The sequence below is a fragment of the Rhipicephalus microplus genome, chromosome 4, assembly GCF_043290135.1.
Source record: "Rhipicephalus microplus isolate Deutch F79 chromosome 4, USDA_Rmic, whole genome shotgun sequence".
NCBI lineage: Eukaryota > Metazoa > Arthropoda > Arachnida > Ixodida > Ixodidae > Rhipicephalus > Rhipicephalus microplus.
The window spans coordinates 41,959,706-41,978,102 of record NC_134703.1 but is presented as its reverse complement, the minus strand read 5'-3'; the positions used below and the strand labels follow the sequence as shown (position 1 = coordinate 41,978,102).

Genomic DNA, 18,397 nt, shown 5'->3' with positions numbered 1-18,397 from the left:
CCTTTACGTAGAACCACGTCGTCATTTCCGCTCGCAAACACCGGCACAGTAACCTCTCTGTCCTCCATGTCAACAAGAATTTCGCGCCCACAGTTGTTGAACAGCACTGCACCAGTGACGTTAAAGTGCGATGACAGTCTCACCCAATTTATAAAATTGGCCTGCAGTGGGGTCTCTTCGGCAGTTTTCGAACGTAATTTCGGACATGAAACGAAGGGTTCGAGATGTGAGAATGGGCACTCGTCTCTATGCCAGAATTGCAAGCTGCCGCCCAGCTTAGCGTAGGTCACATATGGCAGCTCGGTAAACGTGCGATCGACAAGCAAATCGACCGACTGGGCCTCGTCGGGTACAACAAGTATCGGTATGTTCTTGCCAATGACGCCATCTATCAGCAAGTCGGCCCGGCACCTGCCAATCGCACGAGCAGCTGGAACTCCCCGGCTGCCGAAACCATACAGAGCTGTCGCATCTTCCAGCACTTCCGCTCCGCACCGCACCACCGCTGATTCGCGCACTAAGCAACCGGAACTGCCTGTGTCTATCATGCCAATCAAAGCCTCATTGCCATTCCATTTAACGTGCTTCAAAAGCACGCCAGGGTCAATTTTCTCTCCAGAGACAGCGTTGGTCTCATTTCTGGGGCCTTTTGCTTGGCAGTGTTTTTGGGTATGCCCAGTCTTCCCACATTTTAGACATTTTTCAATTCGTCTTTCCTCTGGGCAATCCCGCGAAATATGTCCAAATTTGAAACAATTATAACATTTTCGCTCACCGTTCTGATTTGTGATAGGTGGTCGCTGGTCCCGCCTGTCGCACCCGGACGCACCCTGCAGCGGTGCCTTGGGTGCAGGCTGCATACTAGGTGCATCGCTCGTCGCTCTTCGCTCAGCCGCTGTCCCGAAGCGTTCTCGTCGCTCACGGTCGATCCTCTCAAATTCCTGAATGTCGTGCAACAGGTCATCCGCGTCTTCGTGCTACCTTCCAAGAAGCATCGTGCATAACTCCCGCGATCGGAGACCGATCAGCACCTGCTCCCTCGTATCACAGAAATCTAAGTGCGCCTCTCTGCAAAGGCGCACCTTCTCGTGGAAGTACGCAGCCGTGTTCTCATTTCGCTGCTGCATTCGCTCTTGCATACGCCTCCATCGCTCCGCCGCCCGTGTCTGGCTGTAGAAAGTCCGCCCGAACATCCGCTCGAAATCGTCCCACGATGAAATTTCGGCAGCTCTCGAACGGTACCAATCTTTTGCGGCGCCGACCAGGTGACACTTGGCAGTTTCGAGCAGGAATGGCGTTGGCCACCGGTGAAGCGTAGCCGTCTGGCGCAAACTTTCCATTTATTCCCGGGCTGCTGACGTGCAACCATCACCGGAAAAGTCTGCAATATTCCTGCTCAAATCGGGCATCACCTGAAACGTGTTGATGGCCGCCTGGTGTGGAGCCCCCGACGACTCCGGCTGAGGCTGCCGCCGCAGGAGGTCCGCCAACAAGCGGTCTTTCTCGCGCAAAGCGTCGAAAAGTTCCCGCTTGGTGAGCCCAGCACAGTCGTCGTCATCACGGTGACCACTCTCCTCCGGCGATGATCCGTCCAGCATGGCTGATGTTAGCTCTCTGGAAGTGCCCACTCACTGGAAGTCCACCATTGCTTTGTTCTCGCACTGACGTAATCGCACTCCTCGCTAAGATTTTCCAAACTCGTTCCGAATGTTTTCTAAAATTGGTCAAATCCCACTTCTGATGAATGTTAGCGTCCTCTATTCCGCTTTTGGTAAAATTTAGGGTGTCGCCAGTATGGCCGTAAAAAGGAGAAAATTGATAGAAGACACAACACACGACTCACGCACTGTTAAGAAAATGTAAACAAAAGAAGGCTGTATTTAATTAAAAAACTAGGTTACAATTATTACTCGCGCATCCGTTCAATTCCGCACATCGCACAACGCACAACCGCTCAAGTCGCTCGCAATTCGCAGACTCCTGTTTGCTCGCCGTTCTCGCTGCGTCTCTGGCTCTTCCCGCGCTTTCTCGCTCTCCTCTGTCGACCACAGATCCGAGTACACATACGCGCACGCTGACACAAAACGCGCACGCACCACACACACACACACACACACACACACACGCACGTGCACAAATTGTTCCACGAAGTCAGTGGTAGAGGTCCGTCGCTTAGCCATTCGGGGAAACAGAGTCGAACGTCCCACAGGCCACGGATGCACAAAGGGACATGTTTCTCTCTTCTTGCACCCGAACTGGCAAGGTGCATTAAAGCGGGCCGCCGCCTTTGTGCTGACCCGGCGCCCGCAGGTCTGGAAGGCTCGCCGATCACTGCTGCCCGTAAGCAAGGAGGACGGCCCCCTCGAGTGACCAACGGACACTCGCACGGCACAACACACGCAAAAAGAAAGAAATAAAACAAAACTTAGAAGATTTGAGGCAGTCGCGTACACGGTATATTAGGATAAGTTCGTTGGTTCCTGTGTGACAGGCCTCAGAGGAGTGACCAGGACTCGAACAACATTGTGAAGCTGCAAAACCCCAACTTGAAGAACATCAAAGGGGACAACTTGTACCACCTGGCGCTGTCCACAGCCACACATAACCATAAGGAGATGTTCGGCGACGTCAAGGTATGCACTTCCGTTGGAAATAGAAACTTCTCATCACATCGTATTACCATTATATTTAAATGGCGCTGACGGACATCGTACAAAGACAAGACAACGGCAAGTACTGCACGTGAAAGTTTCGTGGAGCTAGATACTGCAGTGTAGAATTTTTTTCTTTTTGGGGTAAGGGTGGAAGGTTTAGAGGCGTTAATTTTTACTGGTCTTTAAAGCCTAAATGACAAGAACAAATATTTTACTGCATAAAGCGAATCTTTACTTTATTGCAAGACACGCACCGAAGTCAAAGATAGAGGTGGCTTGTGTGTATATTTCACGGGATATAGAAGAGAAATAGCGAAGGAGATAATTTTTGCTTTTTTCTCCAAAATTTTGCAGTGTATACCAGACGATTTCGAACGGATTCACTATTGTAACTCGTTTTTGTATCTGTATCAATTACCTGAAGTGCCATCGGTCGACGTTATGACTGTTTCGCATGCGCATATCACTAATGTCGTATCTTCGTACTATCCCGCTTCAGGCGTACAGAGGCCGTGATGCATTTTCTATAAAGCACGACAAATAATTCACGTTCGCAGTTTGTGTGCATGGGCGGCACGCCGTCACGCATGCAACGCTTCACCCAGTTCGTCAAGAAGGGTCTGGGCATCCATTTGCCGACTGGCGCTGAACTTTACGACATCAGCGAAGCCTCGCACCGCTACTGTATGTACAAAATCGGACCTGTGCTTTCTGTCAGCGTGAGTTCCGAGCTCTCTCTTTCTCTCTTTCTTTCTGTCTTTTCACCACTCTAGTAACTACCATGGGGTGATGTCGTGTATGAATCGTAATCCCTGGTCTGCACAGAACGTAACTCGAAGCAGTTATGCAACACTCGGTCTTTTTTTATCAATTTTTTTAGCCCGAATAGTGAAACAATGCATGGTTACAGAAAGCAGGCTAATAATTTCTGGGTTTCGACGTCCCAAAACCACGACATGATTATGTGAGACGCCGTTGGGAAGGGCTGCGGAACTTTTTTGGTAATCTGGTGTTCTAACATGAATCTAAAACTAAGTGTACGGGCCTCAAGCATTTTTGCCTCAATCGAAAGTGCAGCCACTGTGGACGAGATTCAAGCCCGCGACCTGCGAGTTAGTCGAACATTGCACCGACTATAGACCACCGCGATGGGTGCATTATTAGAGAATAACCAACATTTCGGCAAAATAGTATTTGTCGAACACATATTTATAGGGCAGCTTAGTCATGTTCCTTCCTGATTCGTGTCTTCGTCTTTGCGTTACCCCATCAATATATTTAAGCGATTGTTATTACAATGTCAATCAATCAATCAATCAATCAATCAATCAATCAATCAATCAATCAATCAATCAATCAATCAATCAATCAATCAATCAATCAATCAATCAATCAATCAAATTGGCATCTCCTATCAATTCTGTGAACATTTTCGCCGTTACGCTGCTCGATATAAAGTAAACGTGCTCAAGCGGGAAGTTCTATCGACTTGCAATCAGCAGGTGACGTAACACGGCTTATTGTTGACTGAGACTGCGCTAAATTGTTTCCTGCGTTAGCTTCGTGCTTATTGCCTGACTTTGTTTTGTTTCGATAAGCCCTCACTTGTCAGATGAATGAATTTTATTTGAATGTCATTGGACTTCTCTGCGACGGCAAATATCGAAATGGGCCCAAGAAGGTGCGCATTGTGACGTCAAAAGACGTCGTTGACGCTGAGGCCAGCATGGACGAGAGACCGAAGAAACGACTTCATATTCTGATCAAACGGGGAACTATTTGCCGCCTGTCTTGTACATAGATTGACTTCTAAGTGTAATACGGCCCTCTGTTGCAATTTAGTGCCTCTCTGCAGAGCTTGTACAGAACTCTGGCCTTCGATGCAGCACGGCATGGGCTCTCCTTCTCTCTCCATTGTGATGCACGAGCTCTTGAAGCTGCTGCATTACTCCCAGTGCACACAGGACGTGGTCATGCTGCGCCTTGGCACTTGCGGAGGCATTGGTACGGTTCTCAATGTGTTTTGTTTATACTACTTAAAAGTGCCTTCAAAAGAACTTTGGACGACCGTACTGCGAAAAGATTAAGCAAAAAATGAAGGGCCTTTAAATTTCGTGACGGCGGATGACCAATGAAGCTGCCTTGCATACGTCACAAAGGTGATATGTGATTTCGAGCTTTAGCCGATTGTAAATTCTTCAACTAAACCTGGAATCTCTGTCCAGAAAAGTCCTCTTTGAATTTAGTGAGCACTTATTTATATTTTTGCCACGGCATGCGTCGTCTTGTACGGCTTGTCGTAGGCTATTGGCCCTATTTGCACAATTTTAAACGGTGTTTGCCTCTCGCGTTTCTTCATTTTTAGTGGATCAGTGTTGAGCAGTTCAGTTTGCCCAAGTTCTGTGGCATATATGTTTTAGCCTGCGGTCGATGGATGGACGCGCCTGAGCCGTATACAAGTTCACTGTGAAAACAAAAAGAAAAGAAAGAAAGAAAACGTCAGAACTGGGTGGAAAGCACAGCGCACTTACAGCGAAAGCTGGAAGAGAAGCATTTCTGGAACCATAAACATAAACATTGTTTATTTGCAGAACAAATTTGTCCTGCGCAACTCGTTGTAAACTCTTGTTGTTGTTGACCTGTTGCCCGTTTATTTAGACTGATTTATCAGCGCAAAAAGGACGGGACTTCTTGAAAAGACGCACACACGCAGCACTTTCACAAAAGACACACGCACGCAGCGCTGTGTGTTTTTTTTTGTCTTTTCTAAAAGTCCCGTCCTTTTTGCGTTGATAAATAAGTCTAAATAATCATAAACCAACACACCCAAGCATAAGGTTTAGCCAAGTTTATTGCCCGTGGCGCATAGCCACTGTCGATGGTTGGCCAATAATGGAGTGATTTTATAAAATAATGTGCAGTTTTAGAATAAATCGGATTATCTTGGGGCTACCAATACAAGTACTCTTGCAAGGTACCCACTACGCCACAAATAAGTGTTTTTGTCAAGTCAGGGGAAGCACCACTGCGCCATTACTCGTCATCCTGCGGAGAAGTGAGGTACTCGCTGCTCATTTGCGAGGCATTAAATGCACTCTTGTTGATGCGGTAGCTTATCGTTGTGTCCTTTGTAATGAGTACGAAGCGATCGATGCCCCACTCACAACACAGTTCGTACTGCGTGAAGCCTGGTTACACAATTCACAATATGTTGCGCCGTCGTTGTTATTTTACTCTTCTACCTCGCCATATTGCACATGTTAACGCGGTTCTGTCCCGAGATAATGCCTGTATAGGGTCTTTTGTGAAGGTATTTTGAGCACTGGCTCGGCTTTGTCGTATAGAATACTGTGACCATGGAGAGGGCTCAGGTTCGAATCCATTTCTATTCTGGATATTTTTTTCTCTTATTTTCGCACGATAGCAGTTACGGGCACCGGCGACAGCGGCGGCGGAAAACTGCGGCGCGAAAAACGACTCTAGTTGTGATCTCATGACAGCTTTCTCTGTAAACGCGGGTGGTCGGCCAGGAAAGGTGTACAGTGAAGGTTTACCACGTACAGTGGTACCACTGTACGTGGTACCACTGTACCACGTACAGTGGTACGTGGCAATTACCACGTACAGTGGTACCACGTACCAAATTCACCACGAACAGTGGTACCACGTACCAAATTCACCACGTACAGTGTTACGCGGCAAATTTCACCATGTGTCACCGACTATTCTCACGTAGAGGACGTTGGTCTCCTAGCTTCGCCAGCCAGGCTATGGAACCAAAAAGGTTTTTTTTTTCAATGATCTTGTATAACATGTTGAAAGCAACAATAAAAAAAAGTGGGGAGAAAATTTTAGTTACTGACTGCTATGAAAACGACGTAAATGCTGTTTCGCTGACAAGCTTGTCGTGTCGTAGTAGGATTCGATGGCTGAGGAGATATCAATGCCATTGATCATCTCCACTTACGAGTATGTTACGACTGACGCGTTAATATAAGGCTTTATCAAATGATAAGGAAAGCGCCAGCGTGAGTAACTGCGCTGGTTCAAATGCATACAGATGACATATCGAAAGTGTCGCACAGTTCCTATCCTCGCAATGTCTGCAATTTGCATGCTTGTGGACAAGAAAGCTGGACTTTGCGAACATTTTGAGCTAGCCCACTGCCAAATTTTCCAGGGGTTCCATCTGGGTCGGTCGTTGTCAGCACTGCTGTCATGAACGGTTTGTTGCAAGAGGAGCTGGAAGTCGTGAGCACAAATCTTTTTTTTTTTCTCGCGTTGTTGCTTTTATGCAGCCTCACTGGCGTGCACGCGCACACACAGATGCTGTAGACATTTTTTCCATCTTTAGATGTCTTTGATGTAGTGATAGCCTAGTGACACTGTAGTCTCTCTTCTAAAGGGTTTTCTGGATAATAGGAACATGCGTTTTAAGAAATAATATTGGTATGAAATCGACGTTTCTGGTTCAAGGTGACAGGTGTATTGAACACTTGCATTATTAGAGGAAACGTTTAATAATAATAAACACCGATAAGCTCTCAAAAGAATGAAAAGATAATAACTGAACGTGTTCTTTGAAAGAATCTGGCTTTCTTGTGAGCAGCTGTAATCATTGTGGCACATGGTGGAGAGGATCTCAGCCACGCACTTCTTCGTGGCCTCTGAGATCAGCTTCGGTGGCGTGGTGAAACACCAGTAAACACAAGAAATACACCCTAGCCCATGAAAGTGCTAGGGCCACTTCCATACTCTTACTCCAACTTGCTGGAACCCTTACCTTTCACACCTACACCATATTTGTAAACAGGAGTAGGTTCCGTCGACATACTGAGACGCTTGTAGCAACGTCACGGCGTGTAGGCTCCGCCCAGCCCAAAGCTCGCCACTGCCCTCTATGGCTACGTGATAACTATATATAGCACAACGCGTCAGGGAGCCTCCCGCGTGATGCCAGTTGTCACGTGATCTTAGAAGGTGGTGGTGATCTTTGGGCTTGGCGGAGCCTAGTCGCCGCGATGTCGCTACAAGCACCTCAGCAAGTAGACGGCGCCTACCCCTGGTTACGAACAAGAACTAGGCCTACAGGGCGACATCCATTCTCCTTGAATACAAGTTTGACATATTTACAGAGCATTACCTACTGCTCGTGACTATGCGACCTCTTATGGGTATATTTCATACCAGTTTTCCACGAATTTCAGTTCGTTCTAGGAGAGTGCGTGAGGCGCTTCTGCGTTCTGGACGGTGATCTAGTACGCGAGCTTGTGGACGTGGGCAACCGTTTTTTGCCTGCTATGAATATCGTGCGTGGCAAGACGCTGTCCACTGATGATTTTTACGAAGGTGAGCGCTTCCACTTCAAATCGCAACGTCTCGCTGTAAAGGGCAGACCACACTTAGGGAGAGCACCTGACAAATTATTCGAGTGGGACCGATTACAAAATCCATTCTATTTTGTTAAGAATGTGTAACCTAAATGACACCTGATAGTTATCTTGACCAAAGAATGCGTAACCTGCTATGAGCTCCTAAATACTAAGTAGGTATTTAACCTGAGTTTGCGTGACGTTGTATACATGGCAGCATGATCGAGCGTATCACTGCTGCTGCAAATATCAATGATGTCATCTCTATCATGCTTCTATAAATCGCATTGCAAATCTCATCATGTCAGACCAATGCCTTGAAACGTTGATATGTGAGATCTAACGTCCCAAAACCCACACATGATTATAAGAGACGGCGTAGTGGAGGGCTCCAGAAATTTCGACTACCTATAGGGTTATTTAACGCGCACCCAAATATGAGCACACGGGCCTACAGCATTTTTATCTCAATCGAAAATGCAGCCGCCACAGCCAGGGGCCTTGAAAAAGCCCAGTGGATAACAAGGCACGACGTTGTCCACACTGCGGAACGACTTAGCGTGCGAGCGGTTTATAGCATGCCACCCGATGAACGGCTTATCACAACTTTTCAATTTCGCCCTCGTTTGAATGCGGTCAGTACGACCAGGATTGTATCATTGGGACCCCAAGCTAAGAAAAGCAAAGCAACATCCAAACACACTAAGATGAAACATTGCACCTGTCGTAACGCGCCGATTTCCGGCAAGATATGTCGTTTTGTATATAAGCTGTGATTCATCAAGGCGCGATGTTTTCTAGAAAGAACAATGTTACGTTTAAGGCGACGACACGCACACTAGTGACACTTTTTGCTTGACGACGTTCGCCCGGCCTACAACCACAGTATTCTTCTACGGACACACACGTTTTTAAGGAGTAAAGCTAGGTGAACACTTGAGTTGTTTTAATGATCTTTGTTGCCTCGCCGGCTGGCGTATGAGTGCCGACAAGTTAAGCGCGTCATTCGTTAAAGGACATAATCACGAAGTTCTCCCTCATGTTTATTGATGTCCGCGTCGCAAAAACAGTCCGCTTTCTGTGACCGCATGCAGGCCAAGGCCGACTGGACGGCGCGTTTTGCACTTACACGGAGAAGTCCAAGCACCAGTTCATGGAAAAGCTCCGGTCTATGGGCGTTCGCAACATCGAGATGGAGGCTGCCCAGTTTGCAGCCATGTGTCACTTCGCCGGCCTCAAAGGTTCGTGCACCGCCTGCATACATACATACATACATACATACATACATACATACATACATACATACATACATACATACATACATACATACATACATACATACATACATACATACATACATGCATACACACACACACATACATACATGCATGCATACACACACACACATACATACACGCTGTGAGGGATAAGGTTCGTGTAATCACGGCAACTTAAATAATCGTTGTCGAGACTGACGAAGACATTTGCAACTTGAGTTATAAGGCTTTAATGCCACAAAAAAAAGAAAAAAACGCTAATGAAGCTTGGCGTGTTACATGGCAACAGCGAAGAACTGCCTTAGGTACGAGCACGACACACGTTCTCGAAAGACAAGGTCTGACGCTTAGCGTAGTCCCCCACTGCACTACACAAGGTTTGAAACACTTCACCGTGTGACGTCGAAGGCAGATGAGTCGATGCGTAGCGTTGCGTCTTACGCCGACATCAGCGATGACTCAGGCATGGTCGGAGCGGAGCGTGAGGCAGAGTCGATGTGTGGCAAGCACGTCCCGGACAGCCAGTAGTAGGCCCAGGTCTGGAAAATGCCCGGATCCGAGTACAACGGACCGGCGCCGGCTGCTGGATCACACGGTAGAAGGGAGCCAGGCTCGTGCGGACCACAGGCACAGGTAGGCTTCGGGACCACGACCCGACGAGCGCTTCAGCCTGCCACTGTTTCGTTCGGATCCTCCTTCTCCAACGCCCCGTCGTCGTCTTCTTCCTCTCTCTCCCCATGGCTTGGCTTGACTTTGACGACACGATTCCGCCTTTTCCTTGTCTCATCGTCATCTTCGTCGGCGTATGGCACAGCACAAACTCACAAACATCGCGCACCAGATGAACCTACCGCGCATATCATGACAAAAGTCCCCCCTTTCAAAAAGTTTTTTAAAAAAAAAAACTGTCCAAAGTGCGCGGGAGACAAGACTTACGACAAACAAATGTACAGAACTGTTGCACCAAGAGAATAGTCTGTATGTGAGAGTCCCTAGGCATATGGTACATTATTACATTAATGTTGTATAGCTAGCATCTACACCTGTAGCCTGCTCATATAATCAGCACCTACGTTCTCTGATCCTTTGATATGCTCAACGCGAAAGGTGTACTCTTGCAATGCGAGACTCCAGCGCAAGATCCGGCTGTTCAAATGCTTGGCTTGAGAGAGGTATCGTAGCGGCTGATGGTCAGTCTGAACGACGAAGGAGGTTCCATAAAGGAAGATATGAAATTTCGCGATCGCCCAAACTAACGCTAAACACTCTCTTTCAATTGCAGAGTATCTCTCTTCCCGGGGCATAAGTTGGCGGCTGGCATATGACACCGGGTGAAGAAGACCCTCGTGTTCCTGCATAAGCACAGCGCCTATACACCTATCAGATGCATGTGTACGTAATACGAAGGGTTTCTTTATGTCAACAGCCTTGACTACTGGCATAGATGCTAGAGCTTGTTTGAGGGTTTCAAATGCCTCTTCTCTTTCGGTATTCCACGCTAACTTGTTCTTTTCCATCTTTCTTGTCATTTCAGTCAGTGGTTTCGCTTTCTGGGCATAGTGAGGTATGAGGTCTCGGTAATATCCCGCCAAGCCGAGAAAAGAGCGAAGCTGCTTCTTCGTTTCCGGTCTTGGGGCTTTAGCGATCTTCGCTATCGTGCTTTCTACTGGGCGGATTGTACCATCGCCGAGGTGATGCCCAAGGAAGATGACAGAAGTCATTCCGATCTCACATTTTTGAGGTTTGATCCGTAGGCCTGCTTCTCGGATCCTCTGAAACAACTGTTTCAATGTCACTAGATGCTCCTCCCACGTAGCTGTGGCAATTAGAACATCGTCTATGTAATGCACTGTGTTTGGAATGCCGTGCAGTAATGTCCTCATCAATCGTGTGAATATGGCCGAGGCTGTCTTAATCCCAAAAGGCATATAGAGAAAATGGTAGTGTCCAGATTGCGTTGAAAAAGCTGTTTTCGGACGAGAACTTTCCTCTAAGGGTACTTGCCAATAGCCCTTTGTAAGATCTAACTTAGAGAAAACCGACTTCGTGCCGACTTCAGCAAACATAATGTCAGTTCTGGGTATGGGTTCAGAATCGGACACCAGAACCTCATTAATGTGACGGAAGTCAATGCACGCGCGAAAGCTGTTGTCCGGTTTCTTAACCAGGACCAAGGGTGAGTTATACGGCGAATGGGATCGTTCAATAACTCCCAACTTCAGCATATCTTGAACCTCCTTCTCTACTATTTCCTTCATTGCAAACGGCAACGGATACTGTGACGTGCTGATTGGTTTTGTTGTAGTAAGCTCTAGCCGGCACTCTAGGAGGTTCGTCTTCCCAGGAACTTCGGAAAATATGTCTCGGAATTCCTCCAAGAGATTGCACATATCATCGCGTTGTGCTTCGTCTAAATTACTTCCGAGTGTGACCGACTCAATACCTTTCCCTTCATTTACTTTAAATGTAGGGAGGGGTGAATCCAACTCTCCTTCTTCGACTACAACGAACGATGAAGCTTGACTAGTGACTTCTGGTTGACGTTCTTCGTAGCGCTTGAGCATGTTTATGTGAAACATTTTCGTGGTGTGCCCAAGGTCCAACCAATAGTCGTGGTCATTCTTTTTTCCTGTAACCGGAAATGGCCCCTTCCAGTGCCTAAGAAGCTTGTTTTCCCTGGTTGGGAGCAATATAAGAGCCCGGTCACCAACTTTGAGCTGTCGGGTTTTGGAGGTTCGGTCATAATACTTCTTTTGCGAGTGTTGAGCTCGGGAGAGATTCTCTTGAGCCAGCTTCAAGGTGCGTTCAAGACGTTCTCTCAGATCAAGCACGTATCCGTAAGTAGTCTTGATATCTTCCTCTAGGTCTTCCCCTGTCCAGAGTTCCTTCAATATATCCAGGGGTCCTCGGACGTGCCGGCCGTAGATCAGTTCAAACGGCGAGAAGCCCATACTGGCCTGAGGTACTTCTCGATAGGCGAATAACAGAGGCGCAAGAAATCGGTCCCATGACTTCAGCTTCTCTTGGCACAACTTGCGCAACATCTGTTTCAAAGTGCCGTTGAACCTTTCGACCAAGCCATTGCATATCGGGTGGTAAGGCGTCGAGCTCAAATGTCGAATAGCAAGCAAAGCATTCACCTCTTCCATCAGGTCTGACGTGAAGCAGGAGGCTTGATCACAGAGGATCTCCCGTGGAAATCCTATTCGAGAGAACATCTCCAGTAGTCCATCTGCTACTGTTGCCGAATCAATTGCGGGCAAAGCCACCGCGTCCGGGTACCGAGTGGCGAAATCCACAAGGGTAAGAATGTACCGATTACCCTTTTTTGAAATTGGCGTCAGAGGTCCAATGACATCAACGGCCACACGTTCGAATGGCGTGTCAATCAAAGGCATCCGTCCAAGAGGCGCCTTGCCTACTTTGCCTTTGGGATATGTCCTTTGGCATGCGTCGCATGATTTTACGAATCTTCGTACCTCCTCCTGTACACCGGGCCAATAAAACGACTCCAAAACTCGGTCCTTCGTCTTCTTGATACCCTGGTGACCAGATATCGGTGATTCATGTGCCAAGTGCAACACATGGACACGCAACGCCTTTGGAACCACCGCTTGTTGAACTGATTTACCCGGAGTCAAGTGGTAAACGCGGTACAAGATTCCTTTCTCGAACATAAATGAGTGGTATGTGGCTCCTTTACCGCGGATGAGGGTGTCGACTTTCGCCCTACAAACATCCAGCGACCGGTCTTCCTCTTGTTTTTGGCGAAATGACTCCTGTGTCACCTCTAAGTTTCCAAATTTAGCAGTCGTGAGCTTCCGGCGATGTCCTTTGCTTGAAACACCAACCATGACTGTGCTATTCGTCCCGCATCCATCCTTGGATTTCTCTTCAGAATTCAATGCCTGATTAGTTTCCGACTTCAGGCTCGCTGACTCCTTCCACGTTGAGTCGGGGTCATTAGCGTCACGGGCGCCGGGAACATTTCCTACGATGACATCGTAAAGTGGCGACGTCATGCATTTGACTATCGCATTTCCGGTGAAATAGGGCGATAGAATCCGTACTTCTGCTTCCGGTACCTCGATGCAACTACCATCGGCCAATAAAATAGTGGCGGTAGTACCCGTCAGCGCATCATCGGGAACGAGGGAACGTCGCTCGACCAGGGTGTTGCTTCCAGTATCCCTCAAGACTGATACAGTATGTCCAAACACTTCTCCCTGTAACACCGGCAAGTTTCGTGTAGCTGTTGCGGTGCGCGTTCGGAGTGCACTAGCAACATATTCATCTTGTGATGAATCATCGGCACATCGGGGCGTCTCGGACTTCTGGTCAGTAGACACGATGCAAGATGTCATTTTCTTTGACCCGCCGTTGCTTGGGCATGCTCTTGCATCGTGGCCGGGCTTCCGACAGTGCCCACAGAAGACTCGTTGGGGTTTCGTGCGGCAATCAGATGCTCTGTGGCCGGGTCGATCACAGACGAAACATCTAAGAGGAGGCTGGGTATAAGTAAATCCTTCTTGCTCCTTGGGAATGTTGTTTGCAGACTTGGTACGAAATACCAACAAGTTTGTTTGCCGCTGGGCTTCCAAGAAGGTATCAGCTGCTTCTGCCATTTCTTTTACCGTCCTGCATTTCTTCTCCCTTAGAAAAAGTGCCAGGCGATCGTGGCAGTTATTCAGAAACTGCTCAGCTACAATGAGGTTGCGCACGGATGCAAAGTCCTCGTCCGTTTCCGACATTTCCAGCCATCTATCGAAGTAACTCTGTAATCTCGTGGCGTACTGTTTACCAGTTTCGCCGTCTTCAGGCTTGCTTTGCCGAAACTTTTCGCGATAGCCTTCGGCTGTGAAACGAAACCTCTGGAGCAAGGCCATTTTCGTACTCTGGTAATCCATTGAGTCTTCTGGCGACAGACGACCGAAGACTTTCAACGCTTCCCCACTGAGGCATAAACTAAGCGCTGTCGCCCACTTCTCCTCAGGCCACTCTTGACCAACTGCTACGCGTTCGAACCTCTTGAGATACGCATCGAGATCGTCACGCCCCTCGTCAAACACTGGAATCAGGTTGTGAGGATTGATCAAGCACGGGCGGCTTTGACTCCTCTCAGGTTCGCGGTCCCGCGCTGTTGGCTCTCGGCTACCTTCAACCTCAGCTAGTCGAATTCGCAGTTGAAGAGTTCTCTCTTCTATCTCCAAACGTTCCTTCGCCGCCTGCCTTTCCGCGGAACGCTCTTCACGCGCTTGCACAGATTCCTCATGAGCCCGCTCTAACCGCGCGTCTACCCACGTCTTTAGCTCGGCTCCTTGAAGCCCCATGCGTTCCGCTAGCGTTATAAGCTCTTGCTCACTCATCTTCCCTACAGATTTCAACCCAGTGCAAACGGCTTCGTCCTGTCGCGCGGACGCCAATTGTGAGGGATAAGGTTCGTGTAATCACGGCAACTTAAATAATCGTTGTCGAGACTGACGAAGACATTTGCAACTTGAGTTATAAGGCTTTAATGCCACAAAAAAAGAAAAAAAACGCTAATGAAGCTTGGCGTGTTACATGGCAACAGCGAAGAACTGCCTTAGGTACGAGCACGACACACGTTCTCGAAAGACAAGGTCTGACGCTTAGCGTAGTCCCCCACTGCACTACACAAGGTTTGAAACACTTCACCGTGTGACGTCGAAGGCAGATGAGTCGATGCGTAGCGTTGCGTCTTACGCCGACATCAGCGATGACTCAGGCATGGTCGGAGCGGAGCGTGAGGCAGAGTCGATGTGTGGCAAGCACGTCCCGGACAGCCAGTAGTAGGCCCAGGTCTGGAAAATGCCCGGATCCGAGTACAACGGACCGGCGCCGGCTGCTGGATCACACGGTAGAAGGGAGCCAGGCTCGTGCGGACCACAGGCACAGGTAGGCTTCGGGACCACGACCCGACGAGCGCTTCAGCCTGCCACTGTTTCGTTCGGATCCTCCTTCTCCAACGCCCCGTCGTCGTCTTCTTCCTCTCTCTCCCCATGGCTTGGCTTGACTTTGACGACACGATTCCGCCTTTTCCTTGTCTCATCGTCATCTTCGTCGGCGTATGGCACAGCACAAACTCACAAACATCGCGCACCAGATGAACCTACCGCGCATATCATGACACACGCATACATACATACATGCATACATGCATACATGCATACATACATACATACATACATACATACATACATACATACATACATACATACAAACCTACATACAAACCTACATACATACATACATGCATACATACATGCATACATACATACATGCATACATACATACATACATACATACATACATACATACATACATACATGCATACATACATACATACATACATACATACATACATACATACATACATACATACATACATACATACATACATCGAAGCAAACAAAGGACTTAACACCTTCTTAAACGAATAATAGCGCGACGATGAAAGAACTCAACACATACTTCGAAATGTGCCCGTAAAGGACGATAGGGCGGTGTTGGTTGTATTTGGCGATGGCCGAAAGCCTTGCTTTCATATTTATAGTGTGTACCACGACATCACAGTGGACTCCTGGTGATGCCGCGAGTGTGTCAACGCAATTGATGTCCACTAAATACAGGTTTTCAAATCCCACCACGGCGTTAAAAAAAGTCTCACAATCAATATTTGTACAGAGACGCAAACAGCGTGCTAATAAAACGCTAAAAAGTGTTTTGGAAGTTTCTTGAGCCGTACATAATTTTAGTCCCTTTCAAAGATATCGTTTTACATTCTATTACCCTTCGCGAATGCATAGTACCTTGAGGGAAGCCGTACGCATAAGAAATGAGAACAAATGCTTTATTCAAAGATGTATACTTTGTTTGTGGCTTCGGATCTCTTGGGGAAACCTTATGCATAAGAAATGATGTTTGGCGCATTGTTCAAAGACGTTTACTTTTTTTATGACTTCGAATGCGTAGAACCTTCTGGAAACCTTATGTTTAACAAATGAGCTTGAACGCGTTATGACTTTGGCTCCTACCGCTCTTACGCCGCTCGTGCAGGAGGCGTGGTTTGCGTAGCGCTCCTGGACCGTCTCGAGGGGGATCAGGTAGACGTGCCCGACTACGACATGATAGAGTGGCAGGAACGGCCGCAGGAGCTCGCCCTCCAGTTCATCCGCAACAGGTTGGGCCTTCCTCCGAAGACGAATAAATACTTGGTCTGAGTCGGCACGCGATGAGCCTACAAGGAGACGTCTGCGGAAGGCATGTGCTGCCGAGTCACATGCACCGTCAGCACTTAACTACTCCGTTGGTGCGCCAGAAGGCCAATCGAAACTGTGAGGACAGTGGATCATTTTGTGCTTTCAGATGATACTGACCCCATATAATACACTATCACGTATCACAGTTTTGGTAATTTGATTTCATATTATATCGCTATCGTCTTTAGGCGTACTTATAAGGTATCGTAAATGTATGGGCTGAAAAACGGCAAAAACGAAAAGGAAATTACAGGATCGCTGCTGTTTTTTTTTTTTCGCGCATACATATACAATATGTTGCAATAACTGGCCCAGCACACCGCAATCTTTTTTGTTTACTGGTTGAGGTCTGTCCAGATTACTAATGTCATTGCTTTAAGTAATAATCTCAATGAAAATTAAGAAAAAATAAAGCCAATGAATGTATAGGAGACGATAGAGACGTTGTAAAGAAAACTAGTCATCTTCGAAGGAACCAGTCCGACAGCTGTTGATCATTCCCACTTCTTTTTTTTTGTTGTTGTTCCATGCTTACCTTTCCGCGTTTATTCTTTTTTTAACACATGTTATTTGTGGCATTTTTATTGGTATTGTAGTAATTATGGTGCAAATTTGGTTTATTGCGATATCAATTATATGGACACACTCCGCTGATTTTTGCCGTTGCCATCTTGTCCCGGATATGCATATGTATATATGTGTGTAAAAGGCACAAAAGAAAATAAATCAGAAGATAAAAAGTTGCAAGGCACCCACTGGGTATTCAAACCAGCGCCCAGCGCACTGCATTAACCAAATAGGCCACACAGGCCATACTGTCCATCTTACTAACGACGAGCTATATATGTACACCATTTGCCACTGGCGTACTGTCAATGGACTTAAAAGAAACATTCTTGGACAAAGCATGTACATGGTTTGGACAAGACCTACATGTTTTCTATAAACATTGACTTGTCTGACGGCTTCATCATAGAGAGGTGGGTTCACTGAAGCACATTCGGATGAAAAGGGCATTCAGAAACGTCTCTGGCTCCATTTTCACTGTGAAGCAACAGGAAAAACTGCTCGCATCAAGTCCAGGACTATTGGGTAAGTTGCTGGTCCTGTAGTGCCTGTGAATTTGGTTGCCATCGAAAATGCGCCCTGCCATTATCACCATAGGCGGACTAAATGAGCTCGCCGCCCCAGAAGAGTTATGACGATTGCGCCGTTAAAACATAGCACAGATTCGTCGTCGCTACAGTGTAAATCTCACGAAGTACCTTGCAGACTGACGTCATGAACATCTTGCTGCACAACTTCCGTGCGTAGTGCTCACAGGATGTGCCGGTGATAGTCACTAGAGACTTCAACGTTAGTGTACTTCATCAAAAAAAACCAGTGGATCGTCTTTTTTTTCGATGCCGAACTTGGACTTCACATCATTTCAGATGTCACACAGCTAACTATACACAACGCCTGTTTAGCTGTAGTCATTACTTCATCACTGTCAATTAAAGTACAATCAACCGTTTTGACTACATTTCATACGGTTCCTAAATATCCTAGCCTTACTTCGTATAACAGCCGGTTGTGTTACTATCGCATTCATTGCTTCGGCCTTGTGCCCCAGCTGTGACTTTTTCTAGAAGCGAAGCTCCTTTGTGAGTCGTTCCCTCCTCGGTGGTGGTGGTGGTGGTCGACGCTTCGCCCCACTGATCTTCAATCACTCCGCGGATATGCTGTGAATTTTTTACTTGCAATAGTCATGAGTGAAACAAATAAGTAAGCTTTTGCTTCTGGTGGAACCATAGCAAGAAATTGTGCTTAAA

The 18,397-nt window shown here is 47.3% G+C and overlaps 1 protein-coding gene and 1 pseudogene across 1 annotated transcript; one reads left to right on the top strand and one right to left on the bottom strand.

Moving 5' to 3' along the window:
- Positions 1-286: 286 nt before the first annotated feature.
- On the bottom strand, positions 287-1,598 carry LOC142814347 (uncharacterized; annotated as a pseudogene).
- LOC119172619 (uridine phosphorylase 1-like) lies at positions 1,597-16,798 on the top strand. The gene is made up of 8 exons (XM_075893037.1): positions 1,597-1,652; positions 2,492-2,633; positions 3,212-3,373; positions 4,541-4,658; positions 6,835-6,905; positions 7,862-8,003; positions 9,121-9,267; positions 16,381-16,798. The coding sequence occupies exons 1-8, from the start codon at positions 1,597-1,599 to the stop codon at positions 16,542-16,544; spliced, it is 1,002 nt and encodes a 333-aa protein (XP_075749152.1). The 3' UTR covers positions 16,545-16,798.
- The last annotated feature ends 1,599 nt before the right edge of the window (positions 16,799-18,397 follow it).

What these genes read in the sequence shown, in the direction of transcription:
- LOC119172619 (XM_075893037.1), top strand. Translation starts at nt 1,597, where the DNA reads ATGGCTGATGTTAGCTCTCTGGAAGTGCCCACTCACTGGAAGTCCACC. An exon ending in AGATGTTCGGCGACGTCAAG is followed by an intron (nt 2,634 to 3,211) that starts GTATGCACTTCC and finishes TCACGTTCGCAG; the next exon opens with TTTGTGTGCATGGGCGGCAC. An exon ending in GACCTGTGCTTTCTGTCAGC is followed by an intron (nt 3,374 to 4,540) that starts GTGAGTTCCGAG and finishes CCTTCGATGCAG; the next exon opens with CACGGCATGGGCTCTCCTTC.